Source organism: Callorhinchus milii, unplaced genomic scaffold, assembly GCF_018977255.1.
Source record: "Callorhinchus milii isolate IMCB2004 unplaced genomic scaffold, IMCB_Cmil_1.0 Scaffold4, whole genome shotgun sequence".
NCBI classification, from domain to species: Eukaryota; Metazoa; Chordata; class Chondrichthyes; order Chimaeriformes; family Callorhinchidae; genus Callorhinchus; species Callorhinchus milii.
In genome coordinates, this window is record NW_024704745.1 from 63,810,625 (window position 1) to 63,834,084 (window position 23,460).

The 23,460-nt window shown below is 39.0% G+C and overlaps 1 protein-coding gene across 1 annotated transcript in view; it reads left to right on the top strand.

Annotated features, from left to right (window-relative positions):
* LOC103185779 (cytoplasmic dynein 2 heavy chain 1) overlaps positions 1–23,460 on the top strand; it is a 311,776-nt gene that overhangs the window by 127,112 nt on the left and 161,204 nt on the right. Inside the window, exons 69-71 of the mRNA XM_042334736.1 lie at positions 9,551–9,685; positions 10,212–10,355; positions 12,396–12,485. Coding sequence (XP_042190670.1) covers positions 9,551–9,685; positions 10,212–10,355; positions 12,396–12,485 — 369 coding nt within the window. The remainder of the gene's footprint in view (positions 1–9,550; positions 9,686–10,211; positions 10,356–12,395; positions 12,486–23,460) is intronic.

The following is a 23,460-nucleotide window of genomic DNA, read 5'->3' on the forward strand; positions in this document are numbered from 1 at the left end:
ATTGTCGGAACATCTCAAAGCTATAGTACAATCAGCAACCACCTGTTTAGTTTCTATAATCGTGAGACTTGAATTTGAATCAGTTCCTTTAGCTGCTGAGCCACTTAAAGGAATTTTTTTTTATATAAATATTCAGATTATTTTAATTCTCTCTGACTCATTGCTGATGTAACCTGCTCTTATTCCAAAATTATGCATTTCTGCTGGGAGCTGACCTAATGAATTTTGACTCCTGTGTTTTATGTAAGTTCTAATTGCTATTGAGATGTTAGATCATCTGCTTTTTTCTGTGTCAGATGCTCATATGCTTCCTTTGTGTAAGAACTGAACTGTCAATGATGTTTAACTGATATTATCTTTTCAGTGTGAAATTGAGATGAGGCTTCAAGAGAGGATTTAATTAAATGTCAAAGGTTTTAGGCTGTGAGAGAATTAAATCAGCAAAATAAATAATAAGAAATTGGAAATGATTGAGTAGTGAAGTGATTAGCCTGCGGCATCATGCAATCATGTAGATAATGAGTCCTTAATAAAATCCAAATAGCTCCGCAGTTTGTTATGATATTGGTTCCAAGCAATATCCTTGCTCTTATATGACCTAACTTTAAATTGAGTCTAGAGGTAGGGTAGTGAACTGACCCCATCAAAAATAGTGTCACTGCCTGCAATCCTTTTGAACCCAACTGCTTAGGTAAAATAAAAATTGGAGTGAAAAATGCAGTATGTGATGTGATCACACTGTGAAACGTTCTACTCTTGGTGATGTACTAGTTAATAATTTCCATGAGAGAACAACTGATTCCCATCCCATTACCAAGAATGAATGTCTCATGGTGTGCTAACTATTATAATGATTATTATAATTATCATAAGTGATAATTATCACATCACATACTGTGATATTCAACTAATTAATATTCCTGTCAAAATATATTTTTACTTAAAATCTGGGGAATATTATTATTATCAAATTGGTTTGGTAGAATCGCTGAGCCTGACCATATACATTAGCTAAATGAATATGCATATGTGTAAAACATATGGTTACCAATGTTAATTCCTTTACACTGTCAAGCTTTAATAACTTCTCCAAGCCGGTTTCAAATGAACGTGAAGAAACAATAAGATGTTCAATTTAATGCCAACACAGCATATTAGAACTTCATTTTTAAAGTGATGGCTGTCATTGAGACTTCCTCTTTCTGGAATTGTGAGTTAAATCTTTTCAATGACATGGACTGATCAGGCTAAATGGTCTGATTTAATGCTGTACTGTTCTATGTTCTTGGGATGTGGATAACATTGACAGGGCCAGCATTTATTTCCTATCCTTAGTTGCCCTAAGAAGGTGATGATGGGCTGTGTCTTTAAGATGCTGCATCCTTTGTGATGATAGTGCTCCCACTATGGTATTAGATGGTGAATTTCAAGATTTTGAACCACTGACGATGAACAATGGTATATTCTACAAAGCAAGAGGACAGGGTGAGATGTGTGAGATGGAGTGGAACTTGCAGGTGGTAGGCATCACTGGTAAATATGCAGCATGGGCCATCTTTGTTTTCTTATATTTGGAACAGTTTGATAGAACCAAACTGGAACAGATTGAGGGTTGAAGACAACAATGCAATGTTGCAGTTCTGCTGACGGTGATGAACCATTTAAAGCTCATTGCTATTGGTTATGGCATTACTGGGGACCACATGATTAATTGATTTTCTAATATGTACTGGAGTGTTTTTCCTAGTTATGAGTCACAGATTAGATCCTACCAATCATTGCAGTGATTACTGCACAATATTAGCCTTTAGTTTATTGAGGATGCCATCATTCACTAACGACATTGAACCAAGATATCTGAATTGAGAAAAAAATTATAAAATAGAAACGCTTTAAATACATATCTTGAAACTGAACAACAACTTGCACTTATATAATGCTCTCCACGCAGGGTAGCATCTCAGAGCACTTAACAATGGCAGAGCCTGACTTCCAGTGGCGGGGGGAGGAACATTTTCAGGCGGGGACTTGAAAAGGGGGAGAGGGGGGGGAGAGAGAGGGCGCGAAGAACAAGCAGGAGGCTGGTGCCAGTCGAGCGGAGGCGCTAGGTGGTGGATTGGGGAGTGAGGAGGTCGGAGAGGTAGGGAGGTGCCAGGGAGTGAAGGGATTTGAACATGAGTGTGAGGATCTTGAAGTTTGTCTGTTCAGTGTTGGGGAGCCAGCGGAGGCTGGCCAGAACTAGTGAGATGTGGTTATGGAGTTTGGTCCGGGTCAATATGCGGGCAGCAGAGTTCTGAATCAGCTGGATGTTTTGAATAGTGGATCTGGGGAGACCGGCGAGGAGTGCTTTTCAGTAATCTAGGCGGGAGGTGACAAATGCATGCAAGAGGGTTTCGGCTGCATTTGTGGTAAGCTACGGTCGGAGGCGGGCAATATGGTGGAGGTGGAGGAAGACGGTCCTGGTCAGAGACCGGAAGACCCGACGTGAAAGGCGCTCTATAAATGGAATCTTGTTGTTGTTGTTGTTGTTGGAAGTGGGGGAGGAAGGACAGCTGGGGATCGAACTGAATGCCTAGATTGTGCACTGGTTTGGTGAGTCTGAGGGAGAGCCCAGATGGCAGTGGATTGTGAGGCAGGATTTCTACTATCTGGGCTCGAGTGCCTGGGTTTGGGTTTAAAGAGCGGAGATGACTATTGTTGCAGATCATTCAGAACTCTGCAGCTCGTGTCCTCTCTCTCACCAGGCTCCATGACCCTATCACTCCCATCCTCGCTCGACTCCACTGGCTTCCCAGCACACAGAGGATACAGTTCAAGATACTGATCCTAATCTTCAAAGCCCTCCATGGCCTAGCTCTCCCCTACCTCTGCGACCTCCCAAGGCCTACGATCCTGCCCGCTCCCTCCGTTCAGTGGGCTCCAGCCTGCTTCACGTCCCCTGCCTCACCTGCCTCACCATTGGTGGGTGGGCCTTCTGCCTTTCTGTCCCTACCCTCTGGAACTCCATCCCACAGCCCCTCTGCCTCGCCCCCTCCTTTGCCTCCTTCCAGACTCATCTCAAGACCCTTCTCTTCGACCGTACTTTCAATCCCCCGCCCTCCACCCTCTCCAATCCCGACCCCCAACTCGGGTCCGAAACACTGACTGTCCAGCGTCTTGGGACATCCTCCCAATGTGAAAGGCACAATACAAATGTAATTTTGTTCTTGTTGCTATTAAACACTAGAAGAGAGTTGCAACAAAAACAATCATTGCCCCTATAACTAGCTTTGTACTGCAATTTCCCCATGAATTTGAAATTGCAGCAAATTGATGCTCAAATTGCAGTATAAATAAGCCAATAAATGCTGTGTCAGTAGTCAAACTGTTGATCATCAGCACTGGGCCTGCATTTAGACTAGAGAGCACTTCAGATTTCTTCAGGCCACATTTATTTTCAGACCTTTTCATTACATTTTCAAACTGAAATTTATAAAGCAATCACAGTTGTTGGGAATTTGATATTAGTTCCAAACTGCTGTGCCGTTTTCTGTAATTGAAAAATGTCCTTGATGTAAATTTAATGCTTCTAAATATAGTGACTTCACGCATGGCCGGCTATGTTTGCGTGAGCTGCGTTGTATTAAAGCTTTGGAAGTAATTAGCATGTTCGCTTGTGAGCTAGGGATTGCAGCAAAGTCCTGTTCAAGTCAATTTGCAGCAGTCAGTTTGGTGCGATAAGAATATGTGATAAAGTGAATCGGGACAGTCCAATTATTCTTCAGAGTGCTGCCAATAAGAGTATCAGATTAGCAGAACTATTTTTAAATTCTGTTTTGAAAAGGATAAGCCCTACCATACTCGAACATATTATGTGTAAGTTTGCTTGCCTGTGAAAATACCTTTGATCTAATTGGCTCAAAAGGTAAAATTAATTCTCGATAAGCAGATGTGAGACTGCAAAATGAGTGCCCTGGATTTAGTTTTTAGCATTGGAATTTGTGAAAAAATGTGGACAAGATTGGTGACTTCCTGCACAAAATTACAGTTACTCTTTGTATCAAATCTCTTTCATGACAGTGATGCAAACACAGGATGCTTCCATGGTAGGTCACGTTCAACATTTCTGCAAGAGAAATAAAGGTAATGGGGGTACGTAGGGTTCTTTCCTTCATTGGTGTTTTTTCTGGCCATTTGAACCCCTTCTGGGTACTAGAATTGGGTATAGAGTACAGAAGCTAATTAAAATACTAGTAAGTCAATAGATAGAGATGGGACACCTACTTGTAGGCTAAACCAGCTGTTAGCCGAGCTCAATTGGTAACACTCTTGCCTTTTGAGTCAGAAGGTTTTTCAGTGCTCAGCAAGCCTGACGCTTTAATGTAATGCTAGGAGAGAATGCTGCATTTTAGAGATGCTAACTTTCAGATGAGAGAATAATCCAAAATCCCACCTGACTGTTCAAGTAGACATTAAAGATCCCATTGTATTATTTGATGAGAGAAGGTGTCCTGGCCAACAATCCCCAGCTAAAATTTGTCATTCATTTACTGGCTGTTTATGGGACATGGCTGTGCACAAATTGTTTGTCGTGTTTGCCTACACAATATATAGTCAGTTCACTTTATAGTAAAATCCTGTGAATTTTACCTGGTGGTGTGATATGTTATAAAATTGCCACTGACTTTATGAAAATACTCTATTTTAAAAGTCAAACACGCTGTGTGAATGTGGAATCTCCTGTTTGTGCTGTTCCTGACAAATCAAGTGTGAATAGTGTGTATGATAGTGAGCAGAAAATCTGAACCTCTAGAATTGCTGCTTTCTTTACATTTAAATCTGATTCAAAAATCACATAGGGCTTTTTTGAAGTGGGAATCCTGCTTTAGTTTTTTAAGGAGGTTTCTGAACCTTATGTATTTTGGCACTGACAATTATGCTGAAATAATATCGTGCCAGCCTGTGTAAATTGCTTAGTTCCTGTGATAATTAGCAAGACTGTGTTGACTCCCTTATTTCTGAGACTATCCATTCATTGCCAAATAGCTATTTAACTCATGCAATCACCATCCCTGAAAAATTAAAACAACCCAACGTGTTTTTGATCTTAATAAAGAGCGTTAAACAAAAAGACAGTTGTTTGATGGATGAGACCACAATAATCTGATTTGTCACATTGTGCAAAGAAGACACATTCTTTCAAAAGTTTGATTCCAAGACAAATCTCTCAGAAGTGCACAAACTACTTCCATATTTCAACGTAGAGACAGAAAATCACAGCGATGGGAATCGTGGAGTAATTTCCCTTCTAATTCTTAGAATTTAGAACTATGTGCCGAGGCTATTGTTCATTTCAGGGCCATTGCATAGCAATGAGGTATACTATTAGTTGATGTATATGCGTACACTTGTCTTGAAATAGGTTGAACACAGAAATGGTGGGTGGGGGGAATAATAGAAAGGCCTGAACATGGTGTGTATGTGTGTGGGGCTATCCTCAGTTTTAGCAGTCTTCCCACATAATAAGTTGGTTGGATGAAGAAGGCTCTTCAGCTCATTTGACCCCATCCTTCCAGAATACCCATCCTATTGTCTTCTTGTCACAGCATCAAGCTGTTTTGTAAGCGAGTCCCGCGTCCTGGCCTTAGCCACCCTTCCTGGCAAGCTGTCCCGATGTGAAAGGCGCTATACAAATGTAATCTTGTTGTTGTTCCATTCGTTAATTCCGGTCTAAAGAAATACTGTCCTAACCTTTAAATCTGTACATGGCCTTATATTCTCTGAGGGCCTATCCTTTGAATACAACGTTAAGAAACCGAGGTACCGTTTGTCCTTTAGGTGGATGTTGAAGATCCCATGGCACAACTCGAAAAGAGAAGGTAATTTCTCCCAGTGTCCTGGCCAACATTTCATTAGAATACAATAAGTATTTTGGTGTGCCAATTGGTTGCCACATTTGCCTACCAATACAGTCAGTATACTTTACAGTAAAATCCGACGACATTAATAAGGTACTATATCAAATGCAAGGATTATTATAATTTATACAAAAAAAGCTTACCAATTAAGGCTGTATTTAAGAATTTGCCAAATTCTGGACAAACTAAAATGCTACATAAAATAGAGTAAATTATGCCTAGGTGGAATTTTTCCCCATATATTATTTATAGGGACATTTGTATGTGTATGCCTTATCTGCATTTAGTAATTCATACAAGGGAAATGGTGACTTATCTGCAGGGCAGGAGAAAAAAATTAGGAAGCACCAGTCCAAACTGTTTAAAGCCTCCTATTTCTAGCCATTCGGCTATCTTAGGGATCCTGTTGGTGAGATCACCTCATGATTATATACCACTAGTATTTACAGAATGTACAAGTTTGATTCTTCTAAAACATAAGCTCTGGTTCCCCTGGGAAGTTATTCTGGGATACTTGGATAGTAAAATTATTTTTCAAAACCCTTTTTTAATAGCATAAAATCAACAAAATATCAGTTCCTAAATGTGCTGCTGGAAGAAGTCAGGCGATTGTGCCCTTCAAGATTATTTTGATAGTTTGTTTTAATGATCACAGTTGCTTTTCTTGTAATTGTATCTCTATAATTGCTAACTATTTTAATCTCATCCCACACTGTAGAATCTTGATTGGCACCTGTCTGTTAATATTTTCTGTCAGTGAATATTTGCTCTCTTTGAACCTCCCACCTCTCCATCTCTAAATTACTGCATCTGATTCTGCACACTTCAAGATTGATCCAGTTATCCATGCAACCTTTAGCATTTTTTGATAGTAATGAATAGTGCCTTGTTTGTAGGAAAAATTAGGCTTTTCTACACCTTTCTGAAAAGCACTTGAAGGACAAAAACATTATTTTTTATTCACTACAGTTTCCCTTTCATTTAAGTCTGTGCTGTATCAATGTGCAGCACCTGTTTGACAACGAGATAGAAGCAAAGTTTGGAATTGGTTGCTTGATCCAGAAATTGACCATTCCCTTTTAAGCAGCCAAATTCTGACATATAGGTACTAATTTGATTAACACAAAACTTATATAATCCCACTTGCTATGAATTGAATAATAATATTAATAATCCTTGCATTTGATATAGCTGTTTTTGTAATGTTTTTGTCTTCTAGACATCTCAAAATGCTTCACAGAGTATACTGTAAAGTGAATTGACTGTATATTTGTGGGCGAAAAACGGCAGCCAATTACGCACAGCAATGTCCCATAAACAGTCGTAGATTTAAAATGACAAATTTATTATTGTTTTGTTTTTTTGGAGGGATTATTATTAGGAGTGTGGAGTCAGAAACTTGCCCAAGGTTTCGCCCTCTGCCTGGAATTGAACTCAGGTCTCTCGCTTGCAAAGCGAGTGCTCTAACCACTGAGCTACAGGACTCCACGAATAAGTGATACAGTTGATTTGGTTCTCTGTAATGTTTAAGTAAGTTAACTTTTTTTTATTTTTAAAAAGGTAAGTTGCTTTCTCAATATCAGTGGGTGATGGTTGCAGGAGAGGAGAGTGTTGAGAGATTTTAAAAGAGATATTGACTGGCAATGGAATGTCGGAATCTTTGGCGGTCTCGGTAGTCCGGTTCATGAGCGAGTCTGCATCATTCCAGGCAACTGCCAATGCCAGCACAGCTAGCCTGGTGTTAACCCTGCAGGCCAAAGGCCGAACGGATAGGGTGGTACTAGCTGAATACACAGTGGGAAAGCTTGCCGGACAGCAGTACCAATGGCAAACTATGTGGTTTTAGCTGGTTAGACTCCAGCAGTACACCAATGCACACTCTGGGGTCCCCAAGCCTTGGCTCTTGTCAATCTGAGCCTAATACTTTCTAGAATTAGGTAAGCAGGATGCATGCATCCAGGGAGAGTGCGCATTCTATTCCAACAATCTATCTCTGAGATTTCCATGTGTAGGTGGGATGCATGGAAATCTCAGCTTGTTTGGGATACTCTTAAGCATGATGATGGGTTTCCGCGTGTGTCAGACAGCCGCCTGACCAAAAAGAAATTACGCCAGGTTTTGCTTCACAACTCTACAATCCTGCTGTGGTACTCTACTTAAAATTCTTCTGCAGGATTTCATTGTTTGTGCAGTAACCTGAAGCTTTTGTCTACTTGTCCTGGCTGGACAAAGCTGTAGAAGAACAGCTTTTACAGACAAAGAATTGAAAGGGAAAAAAACGACATTGATTTACATGCCTGCTTTCATTTTGCAAAACTATCTTGTAAACTGTGTTGCGCCAACTAGAGCTGTTTATAATTCAATTTTGCAACTGATAACTCAAACAATGTGATCCAAAAGAACATCACAATGTCTAGATACACAAGTGGATTTGCAGCTGTTTAAAAGATGCAGTGGAAAATGTGTAACTGCTGAATATTTATTAAGTATAGGTTATACTCTTCTGTATTTTGTCTAAGGATACAAATGTTATTTGATTTTGCATTTGTCTATAGTTTCTCATTGATTTGTCTGTATTATATTTTATACCGTGATCAAGCAAGGAGATTTGCTCCCAGGTTTACATCTGCCGACACTGCGATAGTGGTTGTTGCTCAGCTTGAATCTCCTTTTCCAAGGGGGAAGCATCTGACCTCTTCTCAATGCATTTAGAGAATGGCCTGACAGTTCATTGTGTGGATGTAATGAGTTCTACAACTCTTAACAACCATTAGAGCTCTAACAGAACTAATCCACCACACAGCAGTGAACTTTAGAGCCTCTTTCATTGTTGATTTGTTTGACATATTCTGCTTGCAAAAATATATTTGCAGTGGAACAAAATGTTGGAGAACCAACACAAGGCTGGACAAAAGTTATAATAATATTGTAGTAATAATAATAATCCATGCATTGATGTAGCACCTTGTTAAGTTATTGAGATGTCTCAAAGTGCTTAATAATATTTTACTGTGAAGTGAATCAATGGTATTTGTAAGCAAATATGGCAGCCAATTTATGCATAACAATGACCCATCCAAATGGAGAACGATTGGATAATTTTATCTGGGGGATGGTTGGCAAGGAAGGACAGAATAATTTTCTTCTCATTTTGAGTAGTGCTCTTGAATAGGCAGTTGAGATCTCAGTTTAATGTCTCATCCAAAGGATGGCATCTCTGACACACCATATTAGTGTCAACATAGGCTGTGAGTTTAAAGTCCCAATGTGGGGTTTGAATCCACAAGCTTTGACTCGGAAGCAAGAGTGCTACTACTGAGCCTGCAGACGCCTGCTTCAATCGTGAGTCACTCACTATTGCTGCACTGAGAAAGTTCTGAGAACTTTCAAGGTATTAACTCTGGGATTCTCTTGAATATCTCCTAAAGACTGATTTGTACAGTATTGCATGGTGGTTATCCTCCCTGTTGGCTACAGAAGGTAAGATGGCCTATGGAGACCAAGGGAGTAGGAAAATAATGAGGTATTTTACACCCACAGAGGGAATCATTTTTGTTGCAATTTGTAAGACTAAACATAAGACTATAGTCATATTTTAGCAAAAGGGAATGCTGAAATAAATTAAAAAATATATAAATATAATTTTTCCCTAGACATTGGCAACTTCCCAAGGAAACATACTGGAAAACAAAGAGCTCATAGAATCTCTCAACCAGACCAAGGCGAGCAGTGCACTCATCCAAGATTCCCTGACTGAGTCATTCAGATTGCAAGTCTCTTTAGATCAGGTATTTTACATTTTTCAAAAAAAGCTATAATGTGAATTCATAAATATGATCCTTAAAAAAAATCCTGTTTGTAAAATAACAAATTGATCTAACGTATATACGTACGTATTCTACATCAGTTAAAATATTTTAGTAAAATTAAATTTGCTCGAGCATATGGATACATTTTTTAAAAAATTTAAAAATGTGCCAATGCATTATTTTGAAGCAGTGATGGCAGTTCAGGCTGGGAGCCATTTTCAATACAGTGAGTTCACAGTGCTGTCAGACTGAACAATGTGACCATACATAAGAAGACTTTGCCTTTAGGCACACAAATCGATGTTTGGAACTCATACATGTGACCCTTCAGATCTGTATTCTAGAGCACATTACTCCAAGACTTAAAGCTTTTGTCATTTTTGATGCATCCTTAATAAAATTAAGATGCTTCCTTGATTAACGGTCTGCCTTTGGCTTATTGTTATATTATTCTGTCTACAGAGGGCAGCAAAACCTCAGCAACTGACTGCAATTTTTTTTGCAGGAAAGGGATGCATATCTTCCACTTGCCGAGACTGCCAGCAAGATGTTCTTTATTATCATTGATCTATCTAAAATTAACAATATGTACTGCTTCAGTCTAGCAGCTTTTCTTAGACTCTTCCAGCGATCCTTACAAACCAGAAAGGTATGTTTTCAAATGTCAAGAATGCTGCAAGACATGATTTATTCTTCAGGTGATACAAATATGAGCAAACTGTCTGCCATCAACTTCAATACAATTATTTTTAATGGTTGTTTTCACATTTCTCTTGAGTTTACTTCCAGTTTACTAAATGGAGATGCATATACTGTTCATAGTTGCCAAAACGAATCATACAGTGTAGTCAATTTGTTTCTGTGGCTGTTCTTTTTTACTTTTTAAAAATGTTATTTTACGTTTAAATGTTTAAAACTCATCATTCATTATTTTCTGCATCTTATGAGTTGGTAGACTATCTAATGGGTAAAATCAAAAACATCTCTGCTTTATGAGACATTGGGACAGAAATGCCAATTTCTTTTCACTATTGTATTCATTTGTCTCCAGTTCAAGGATATTGTTCATTTTAATCACCAAAGGATCTCTAAGAGAAATGTAAAGTCCATTTTTCTCCCATACTATTGAGGAAGCGCAGTGTTTATTAGTCCCACTTTATATTTTTCAAGAGAAATGGAGAGATGACTATACTAAAAATCCAAACTAATTTCTTGAAGACTATCCATGGCCACCCAGCCAACAGTCATTGAAAGTATATCATGGAAACTCGCCAGCAGCTAACAATCTCAAGGATGGCTACTTTCACTGTGTGGCATAAGTAGCGTGTTGGGCTTCCATTTTGGTGATTAATTTAATTTAATGGTGAACTTCACCTCCTTTATATTTTGTGTACCTACATGTTGTGCTTAATTTACATTGAAACATTTATTAATTTAAGTTTGTTTTTGTTCTTTGCCCCTCGCTGTATGAAGTTATTATTAAAATCTTCAAGGTCACTTGTTGGCGTCTTATGATTGATGGGCAAAAATAATTAAAAATACCTCTGGGGCAACTCCTTTAGTAATGGAGGAATTGAAGTTTTTTTTTAAAAGTTTTTTTATGGGTAGACAATCTCATAATATTTCTCCCTTTGAAACTTAGTTTGCCTCAGATTACAAAAAGATACCTCTTGCTGACAATATTGATGTTTTTCTGTTCAATGCGAAATCGCATAATAAAGAAATCATAACATTCTTACTACATCTCCTTTAGAGGCATCTCTTCTGGAACCCACTTGGTCATTTATAGTTATCCCATGACTCTATCCTCAATTCCTTATCTACATGCTCCACTTTGATGATATTCTCTGCAGGCATGGGGTCTACTTCCATATGTATGTGAATAACACTCAAATCTAGGCCTCTGCCTTCACCTTTCACTCCAGGTTTACTGCAGACCTTTTAGATTGTCTGTCTAGAATCAAATCTTGGCATGAACTCCCATCAGGTTGCTCAAATGATAGCACTCTCATCTCTGAGTCAGGAGGTTGTAGGTTCAAAGCCTACATTGGGACTTTGACCTCACAGTCTAAGTTTGCACTCCAATGTGCTGCTGGGACATTGTCAGAGGTGCTGTCCTTCGGATGAGATTTTAAACTGATGTCCCTGTCCTGTTTGCCTGTTCAGGTGGACATTAAAGATACCATGGCACTGTACGAAAAAGAAGGGAGTTTTTCTCCCACTGCCTTGGCCAACAATCCCCAAATAAAATTAGTCATTCGCTTCATGTTTGTTTGTGGGATTATTGCTGTGCACACATTTGCTTTGCTGCTGAGTTTCCTTATAATTACACAGTCACGACATTATACAATAGTTCCTATGAAGCTCTTTGAGACATTTTGACGATGTGATGCAGCGCTATGTCAAATGTAATATTATCATAATTCGACCTCTGGCTTTAACAGCAGCTGCCCTGTGAGGGGCACTATATAAATGCAAGTTGTTGTTAACCTTTCCAGATGCTTGTTTTGGTTATCCAGGTGTCTGGCACATGCAGAAAACCATCACCATGTTTAAGAGTATCAAAACCAAATAAGAGTTTATTTCATATATATCTTGATAAATATTAATCAAATAAGATACACAGTGTTTATACATACCACCAATGCAGTAAAGCTATTTATAAGTTGATTCATTTTCTACCCAATAGGAATCTGAAAATACAGAGATCCGAATCACAGCTCTGATCAGCACTTTGAAAGCTTTAGTGTATGAATATGTCTGCCGCTCCCTGTTTAAGGTAAGAATAACCAAGTGAATATATTATTCGGAAGAATAGCCTTTCCGTTGGATGCTGATCATCACTGGTCAATAGACTTTTTAATTTTGCAGTGTTGTTTGCTTGGAAATTAACTAGCTTTATTAATGTTGTTAAGCTTTTTTCACATTTATTGCTAGTGATTAGAAACATTGAAACAAGTTGATTTAATAACTATTATTGGTTTCTTTGCAATGTGATGTTTTGGTTTGCTACACATCAATATGGTGGTTTTCTTTACAATAGTAGCATAGACACTATCCTGTGTGAAGGGTACTATATAAATGCCAAATCTAGTTTGGAGGGAGCCAGGCAGAGGGATTGAGGGAGAGAGATCCAGAGTTTCGGGTGTAGTGGCTGAAGGCACGGCCATCCATGGTGGACGGAGGGGACTAAGGACAAACTGGAGACCGGAGCCGGCTGAGCGGACACAGTGGGTGGTGGAGTGGGGGTAAGCAAACCGGATAGGTAGGGAAGTGCGAGGGCATGAAGTGATTTGAAAATGAATGAGAGGATCTTGAAATCGATCCGTTCAGTAATTGGGAGCCAATGGAGCCTGGCAAGGACTGGTGTGATTGGGATTAAAGTGACTATTTTGAAGAATAATAGCAGTCGTTGTGAGAATGTTGTTATTCCTGGCTATCATTACTAAGTTTTTCTAACTAGGACGTTGGTTTGTTTATTGTGCTGTTGGACTTTGAAACCCGATGTTAACTTATTCCAAAATATTCAAAATGCGCAGACCTCTTGCATCGCTGCTACGTCTGACCTGCAGAAAAGCGTGACACCAACAAGGCGCGGAGCAATGAAAATGGCCAACTTCTGGCTCATTAGGTCACTGCCAATGCTACTTCTTGTACGCTGTACACAAAGTGATCTTGGCTGTAGCCCAATGACACGAAAGTGGGCCATTTTTGCTTCCTGACTGGCATTTAATTTTTCTGCATACATGCGCAGTGAGTCAAAAAATATTATCAGCCATTATGCGCGGTTATTGTGCTGTCTGAGATCCTTGTGTTATGGTGGTTCACTATGTAACTATTTTCAACTCCATTTACTCATCATCTCCTCTACAACTACCTGCTAAATGCTAATGCTTCCTTATTCATTCTTTTAAATGATTTTAACAAGATATTTAGCATTACACAAGTGAAGGATTATTGCCACCCGCTGTTCAAGGCAAACATCAGAACTCTAACACGCCAATGCAGTGGTGTGGGTTGTGCTGCTTTGTTGGAGCCGCCGTCCTTCAGATGAGACATTAAACTGAGAAACGAACTGCCTGATCAGGTGGATGTTAAGGATCCCATGGCACTATCCGAAAAGAAATGGGAGTTTATCCCTGTGTCCCAGCCATCAATACTGCAAACAAAATTGTTCATTAACTTCATGCCAATTGGAATGGAAAACCCCTTTTGAAATTAAGATTAAATTTAAGAATTATCCCAAATTCTGCTTGATTGTAAATTGAGGGACTGTAATGTTAAGAGCATGTTGAGTTTCAGGTCTCTGAGTAACAGTAGAGATCTTGAGTTCAACAAGAACAGAATAATACAAATTATAGTAGTTGCGGACAACAAGAGAAGCCAGGAATTCTTGGCTTGGTGCAGATTTGTGTGGGAAGGCTGGAAATTCTTTGAAGAAAGAGAAAGGCAGACCCACAGTGGGTAATCTAACATTCTTCCTTATTTATTTTACCTTCACAAACAAAAAAGCATTGCAGCAACATAGTGCAGACGCTGGCAGCCTCTGAGGACCTGCAGCACTTGTTTTCTTGAGCTGTTGAGATTGTAATGGTTGCTGAAAGCATGTAAACTTCTCCAGGTTAGCTACCTTTCAGAGTTTTGAGAGAAACTTTCCATATGTTGGCCTGAATAATAACTACTGCACAAGTAGAATTAACTGATCTTTCCTGGTGAGTTTCAGAGATGTATTTTGCTATGCAGTTTGTACTGTGGAGAACTAAAATGAACAACATCCAAATGATATTCCTTTCCACTGGAAAAATAGATGTTGTATAAAATATCTGCATTTTGGTTAGAACACTCGCAAGCGAGATGACCTAGGTTCGATTCCTGGGCAGGGTGAAACCTTAGGCAAGTTTCCTTACTCTGCATGCCTCTGTTTACCTAGCAGTAACTAGGAACCCAGTTCTTGTTAGTCAATTGGTGGATCACTTTTCTGGGGGTAATATTCCCTTTAAAATAAATATATAACAATAATAATAATTTGATCACTCAATCAACAAATGTTTGTGGGACACTGCTGTGCGCAAATGGCTGTCGCGTTTCGCCCACAGTTTCAAGTCAACTCACTTTACAATATATTCTATGAAGCACTTTGAGACATCTCGAAGACATGATAAAGCGCTATATCAAATGCAAGGATTATTAACTCAGAGGATCACAAAGAGGTACAGTTGAGGAAGGCTTACTGGAGATGTAGTCAAGGAGCACAGGGATAAGTGAGTGCATGCACTTAGCTTTGTTGACATTAGTTTTGAAATTGCAATACATTACAATTTACATGTATATAGTGCCTATCATTGGGAAGATGTCTAGAAGAACTTGCGATTGATCAGGATCAAAACTGATTGCAATTAAAGATAAATCAAACAAGTATTGTCCACACATTTTAATTGTCAAGTCACACACTCTGAATTGGTGTCAACAGGATTACATGAAGTGCAGAATTTAAGATTGAGCAGGTTTGTGACTGATACCAGAGGAAAATGTGTGAATCCTGGGGGTCTTAACCTATTCTCCATGGCCTTATGAGTCAATGTGGAATATTTTCTGGTAGTTTGTGTTTCTTAAACCTCACCTGATTGCATTCCCTGTTTACAGTCTTTTTTGCTTAAGTTGGAGATGTTCTTGGGAAAACTATAACCTGAGATCTTGTTGGAGTCTAAAGGAACAGGACAGATTAGCCTAGGGATTTTGTTTATATGGGTGTCTTGAGCTTCGGCCTTTGGGAGTGAACTATGATGTTCATAGCAAATTTTCAACTTGGAAATTGGCCTTAACCAGGGGCCAAAGATGAATTAACCAGAATTGACACAATAGAGCTAGGGCTTTAGAGGGCAAACAATTCATTTTAATTTGTAGCCGTTCGCCAAATAAGGATGCCTTTAAGCTTGATGGTTCTTAAGGGTTACATAGATCAAAATCATTATTTAGGTAAAATATTTTTTAATTGGAATTGACATTAAACCTTTGCTGATTGTTCTATGGAACACAACACTTTGTTTCAATTCACATCTAGAAATAATAAAATCCTAAAACCTCACATAGGCAGAGTCCAGTTATATTTGGATTTCTAAACTAAACTGCATATGTTTCTTTTTCTGGTGGTGTTTTAGGAAAATAACTTGATGTAGCTGTATCTCAAAACTAAAATCTACAAGATTTGCATTTTTCCATTTTCCCGCTTGCCAGAAGTGTAACACAGACTCCTACACAGATTCTTTTCATGATCATCTACCGAGGGCTAGAATTAAGTGTTAAATTATTCTTTATGGATTATTCCCTGCTCCTTTTTGTGCACAGTTAAGATAGAACTCAGCAAAACAAGGTAAATGAGAGTAATTCACGGTGCTGGGACTGATCCTCAAAAATCATCTGGATTGGAGCTAATGCATGTTGANTTTTTTTAAAATTAAAAATATAAAATAATCTAATTCAATCATTTGTTCAAAATTCTGTTGTAAGGCACCGTGCTAAAATCTTAACCTTTTTGCACTTAAAAATCAACATCTCGCCGTCCAAATGCAGTCATCGTGAAAGAAATAGTCGTCAGGTCATCAATAATGTCATTTCTGCGCAGCATTTATGTGGAGGAATGCAACTAATATCACTTTCTGTATCCTGCACACATATGCTATATGCACAGTTGACATTTCTTTATGAAATAAGTATCAGTGGTGCCTATTAATGCATAATGCTCATGTGCAAGCATAAGAAGTGACGTTAGCAGCGTACTGATGACCTGCAAGTCAGCCATTTTATCATGTCCCTTCATAATGTGGGCCTAAGACATTGGACCTAAACCTATAATGGCCTACATTTATTCTTATATTAAAAAAAAGACATTCTTTTAGTGCAGAGTTAAGATAGTCGTAGTCAAATCTACCAATGTATAGTGTGGGGATTTCTCTATTTGACCTTCAAGAATACCCTACACGCATGGTGCTGCTAATGGTATGTTTTATAAAAGGGATGCACCTTACTTAACCTGTATGTGGAACAAATTACCATGTTGGGAGCTCAAGTCTAGGCTGCCACTCCAGTGTAGTGTTGGGGGACTGCTGCATTGCAGTAGCTGCTGTCCAGCACCCCATTGGAGTATCATCTTAGACTGTAAGTTTAAAATCCCGACGTGGGGCTTGAACCCACAACACAACCTTCTGATTCACTGGCGAGTGTTACCACTGCGGCAAGCTGATGACACACGTATGTTATTCTTCCTGAGACTGTATCTGTGTTGAAATCATTGTACTATTTCTTGCTGTAATTCATTCTTTCCAAGAAACTAGCTTGAAGCACACTGTAACTTTCCTTAGTTTTCGTTCTTCGTACAATCGACAAGTTTTCAAAGTGTCACCAAACCTAAGAAGCTTCCTGCCTTCCGTTATTTCTATTCTATTGTTTTTCAGTCTTGGTGGTGTATAGTACTTAGGTTTTGATATGTTTTAGCAGGCAGGTATCTTAAACCCATTGCTATGTTTAAGAGTTTTCAAACCAGACTGAGATACAAAGGTCAAGAAGTGATATTACAGTTGTACAAAGCACCGATCAGACCTCATTTGGAATATTGTGTACAATTTTGGTCACCAAACATTAGGAAGGTTATATTGACCTCAAAGAGTGTGTAGCATCAATTTACTTGAATGATTCCTAGTGTCAAAGGTCTAAATTATGATGAAAGGATGGAAAACTTGGATTGAATTCTCTCAAATAGAGGAGATTGAGCGATGATCTGGTTGAAGTGTTTAATAATATTATAAAGGGCTTTGACAGGCTGAATAAGGGGCAACTGTTTCCTCTGGTGAGAGAATTGAAGACTGGAGGCCAGTTTTACCTAATTCCAGAGATTATTAAGCACAGGTAGGGGTACAGTGTGCATTGTGGAATTTTAAAAAGCTATAATGACATAGATTGCCATTGAGATCACTGTCAGATAAGCTTTCTGATGCTTGTCTAGCTAGGACCAATCTACCCATTGGTGCATTGGCTGAAAGGGTTAATAATAATAATAATAATCCTTGCATTTGATATAGCGCTTTTCACGTCGGGAGGACGTCCCAAAGCGCTTCACACAACACACTGTAAAATGAATTGACTATATTTGTGGGCGAACGCGGCAGCCAATTGCGCACAGCAATGTCCCACGAACAGTCATAGATTGAAAATGAACAATTTATTATTGTTTTTGGTTTTGGAGGGATTATTATTAGATGTGTGGAGTAAGGAAACTTGCCCAAGGTTTCGCCCTGCCTGGAATTGAACTCAGGTCTCTCACTTGCAAAGCAAGTGCTCTAACCACTGAGCTACAGGGCTCCACACATGGGAGAGGAGTGGAAATAATCCCTGCTTCCAGTGATCTTCCTTTCCAAGTCCTGCTCGATTGGCTACTCTCCTTCAGGTCGGACTGGCTAATTTGAACTTGTTGGTTTTAAGATGTTACTTTTTAAGAATTTGTTGTACTGAATCACATCAGCCAACATTTAGAACTCGCTCACTATTTTCAGCATGTGTTACCTATTTATAGGCCTTTTTCTTGTAGCAGTCTATTTACATTTCAACATGGCTAATTCATATTTATTGAAATGAGTAATACAAGAATAACAAAATTACATTTGTATAGCTCCTTTCATGTCGGGAAGACGTCCCAAGGAGCTGGAAGATCAGTGTTTTGGACCCGAGCTGGGAATCGGGATCAGGAAGGATGGAGAGCAGGGGGGAAGGAGGGTTATCGAAGGCTTGGTCGAAGAGGAGGGTCTTGAGATGGGTATTGAAGGAGGAAAGGGAGTGGGCAAAGCAGAGGTACTGCGAGTTGGAGTTCCAGAGGGTAGGGCAGAGTGGCTGAAGGTCCGCCTGCCAATTGTGGGGCGGGCGAGGTGGGGAACGTGAAGCTGAACGGGGGGAGCGGGAAGGTTGGTAGAAGGTTAGGAGGGCTTTGAAGGTAATAATCTTGTATCTATTCTCAAATCTCACAAACATCCAGGGACGAAGTGCAACAAAGCAGAAATGCTTCAAAGCGAAGAAGATCAGAATAATACAAACTTGTATTATTCATAAGTCAAAGACACTTGCCTCAAAGTATAATTGTGAATTATGCCTCTGACTTGCCTTAAGGCAACAAAATATAATTAAATTTAGGATGTTGAAGGAAAAACAGTCACTGGGAGCAGGGAATCCTCCCACTCAGCTCCTGTTTACCCTGCAATACAAAGCCTTAATGGGTAGGGTTGTCCAAGCTGGACAAGCAGCGTGAAAGCTTGCCATACAATGCTATCGATGACAAGCTGTGTGGTTTTAGCTGGTTCTACTCCAGCAGTACCCCAACGCACACTCTGCGGTCCCCAAGTCCTGGCTCTTGCAAACCTGCGCCTAATACTTTCCGGAATTAGATAAGCAGGATGCATCCCTCCAGGGAAAGGGTGTGCATTCCATTCCAACAATCTATCTCTGGAATTTCCATGTGTCTCAGTTTGGTTTGGATACTCTTTAGCATGATGATGGGTTTCCACATGGCTGACCAATTAAATAAATGAATAAATAAATAAAATTTAGTTTCACGTTCTGGTCCGAAATAACATTTTGTTGTTAACAGAAAATCCTGCTGCTTATTCGAGGGGGAATGGACACAGCTGAAAGGGAGCAATTAATTTATACAGCAAGTTGAATTAACCTTCCAGAAGATTATTTTTCGGAGGACAGTATCTCTATTGGAACACTCGGCCTTATTTAATTTCTCTTATTACCCCTCCCTTTCCCCAATATCAAACTCTTTTTAAAAAAAATTATCTTTCTCTATAGCCACAGTTGTTTGGCTGGAATTTCCCACTTATTTGTAATGCATGAGTTGCAATTTTCTGTTTTTTTGTCAAAGGTTATGTGAGTAATTAAGATTCTAGTGTGCTCTAGAATCATGATTGTACCTTAGGGACAAAATATCAGTATAATTTTCTATTNAAAAAAACTGTGGTTGTGGGATGTCATATAAATAAGAGACTAAGAATTTCGAGGTATGACAGTACTGTCACCAATACATGAGAAAGCAGCAGCCTTTGTTCTATTATGCTTTGATGTTTGTTTTGAGTAATATTGCTGTTAGGAATTAAATTGCAAGCAAAAGCAATTTACCAAATCACATTAAGTATTCCAGCTTAAGGGTATAACTATCTATAAAGGGCTAGTTTCTTCTGTAACACATGAAGTAATAATAATAATAATAATAATCCTTGCATTTGATATAGCGCCTTATCACGTTTTCTAGACATCTCAAAGCGCTTCACAGAATATACTGTAAAGTGAATTGACTGCATATTTGTGGGCAAAACGCGGCAGCCAATTGCACACAGCAGTGTCCCACAAACAATCGTGCGTTGAAGTGACCAATTTATTGTTTTTTCTTGAGGGATTATTATCAGGCGTGTGGAGTAGGAAACTTGCCCAAGGTTTCACCCTGTCGGGAATCAAACCCATGTTTCTCGCTTGCGAGGCGAGCTACAGTGGATAGAAGGCTCTATTCTGCTCTATGTCTCCCGCCCGACCCACCCTACCATCGGTGGCCGGGCTTTCAGCCTCTCTGCCCCCACACTCTGGAACTCCATCCCACGTTCCCTTCGCCTTGTTTCCTCCCTTTCCTCCTTCAAGGCCGGTCTCAAGACCCTTTTCTTCGATCGTGCCTTTGGTCTCCCTCCCACCTCTCTGCCTTCCCTCACCCCTACCCCACCTCTCCCGCATGCTCAGGCCCCGACACCTGACTGTTCAGCGCTTTGGGACGTCCTCCTGACGTGAAAGGCGCTCTATAAATGTAATTTTGTTGTTCTTACAGGACTCCGTAGATCTAAAGCCTTAATCACGTTATTATGTGGGGTATTGTATTCATTGCAAAAATAATAATAATCTTTGCATTTGATATAGCACCTTATCAGACGTCTTATTATTATCTTGTTATTGAGACATCTCAAAGCGCTTCACAGTATATATTGTAAAGTAGCATGACTGTATTTTGTGGGTGAAACATGGGAGCCAATTGCACACAGCAGTGTCACACAAACAGTCGTGTATTGACTGATTAAATTTTTTTTGGGGGGAAGGATTATTACCCCCAGTGAGCGATCAGCTAATCAACCACCAACAACATTTTTATCTATTTTCCTGGTATGACTATTTATAATACATAGGCACAATAAGCCAGCTTCTAATACAAGGTGCAGTGTCATTTTTTAAAAGAATCTGTGAAAGAAGAGTCACCCTTCTGTTGTCCCAAAATGTTTATTTTGTGCACTTAAAATTAGACATTTCTCTCCTTTGTTATTAAAATAAAATAGTGCCACATAATAGTGCATTGGTGCTCCAACACACTATGTCACAGGCTGAGATTTCCCATATGGGGATTTTCTCAGGTTAACCGTACCAACAGAGAATCCTGGAGTGGAGGGGACCATAATCACCCAGGACAGCTCCCAAACATGTTTACCAGCTAGAATAGTCCAAGGCAAAGAGGAGGTGTGAGCAGGTCATCTGTCTCTTCTTCCACTTGGGTAGCATCCCAGAGTGTCTCATGCATGATGGGTGCTATATAAATGCAAGTTTTTGTTGTTGCTGAATGTTGCTTGGTGCAGATGGACTGAACTGGGGTAAAAAAATAAAGTTCTAAATTGGGACATAGGGAAAGTACTTTAATTGTTTTTTTCCCTCTTACCTTAGCAACATATTAGAATTATAGATAGAAAAATACAAAAAGAAATTATTATTATGAATCTGCTGAGGCACAGAAGTTTCCACTTGTGAAATATACATGAAATTACAAATGTGATATATTTTATTAAAATGTACTCAGTGAAGAAAGCTTCACACTTAGCCAATAATTGAGAAGAAAAGTGCACAGTAAACCAATTTATGCTAATTACTATTTTTATTGTACAAACAGAAGGAATTGATCATTGTATTATGTACTGCAGGAAGCCATTCAGCTCATACAGCCCCAGGCTGGTGTGAGCTCTTTCACTGTAATCACATTTTACTGTTCTTTCCCTATATTCTTTCTTTATAAATATTTATTACATTTCTTTTTAAACATTGTTATGGTCAGCTTCAATAAGCACCTTTTTGTGAAATCCTTTGGTGAAATAATTTCTTTCACCTTCCCCTTCAAATCTCCTGTGTGAAGGATGCTATATAAATGCAAGTTGTTGCTGTTAATTATACGTTTATGCCTCCTTGTGGCCAGTTTACTAAGGAGCATTATCATTAGCAGAACGTGCACATATCTTCTCCTTTATGAAACAATTTGTATTGTGTTATGATGGACTGGGGTCTAATTTGAAATATTCCCAAAATGGAACTAATGCTTTAAACGTTTGTAGTCCGTGAATCCCAAGTTGCAGCCAAAAGAGGTCTGGAGTGGTAACAGTTGGCCATTCTCATCCCCATTTGTTCGCTGCTCTTATTTCTGAGCTTTATTAATTTGGGATTTGCAATTCATGAATCATAAATTTTGCAGACTGGAAATTGCAATTAATGCAACAAATCCAGTTTCCGAATATCATAAATTAAGTTCCGTTATGTAAAATATCATCAGCAAAATACTTCCAAAAAGTAAAGATCCCACAGTGTACATTAATTACCCAGATTGACATAAAGCAAAGATTCCCTTCAGGTTCAAATGAAGAAAAACCATTGTATACTAAGAAAATAAATGCATTCCTACCCGCTCATGTCGACATAATTAGAATATTAACATAAACGAACGCACAACACACATACGCTGTGGTTAAAAATTGTTGAAGCATTTATTTATGTATATTTCATATATTATGATCACAATTTCTGTACCATTTATTTACATGTATTTATAATCTTTGCATTTGATATAGCGACTTATCACGTCTTTGAGACATCCCAAAGCGCTTCACAGATATACTGTAAAGTGAATTGACTGTAAATTTTGTGGGCGAAACTCACTGAAATGTACTGAAATTGTGTATTTTCTTTAATTTATTTAAATTTTATATACGATTACTTGGTTTCATGTGCGAAACTTGTTCTTTTCAGATTAGCGCTTGTAGTCTTGTAGTTTAGCCAAATACTTAGCTTTTCCTTCTATTTTTTTCGATGGCTTGGATTAAGCAATGAATGTTTGCAATCCTTCATATATGCTAAATGCATTTTTGCACGTCACATACTGTTATCGTTGGGCTCTTCATCATTAGTTTTAGGTTCCTCAGCTTCTTGTCGACTGTTCTCTTGACCGTGCTTTACTGAGGTGATAATATCTTCATCTGGTACACTGCTCATTTGCATCCACATTAACGCAAGATCTATGGTGTTTGCAAACCAAGAGTTTCATACAGCACCTCTTTGTCTTCTTCGGCACTGTCAGCTGTGAATCCATGGAATCCATCCTCTGTTGCTTCAAATTTGCAGTTTTTCTTTTCTTTATGAGCGACGGGTTTGTCCCTGCTTCGTACTCAGCCTGTATGCAATCGGTAGATTTCAACCAACTCTCTAGGATGTTGTGCTTTACAGAGAAGATTTTGCGGAATTCTTTTCTGGATTTTCCACTCTGCTTTGACTGCGCGATATGTATCTTCCAGTGTTTTCAGCTCAAGTTTGCATTTTATTCCAGTCGTGGTATTCATTGTGGTACAGCAGTAGACTACGATTGGCCCTCCCAATATGGCTAATTTATTGGCCTGACAAGCCTAACGCATGCCACACTCACT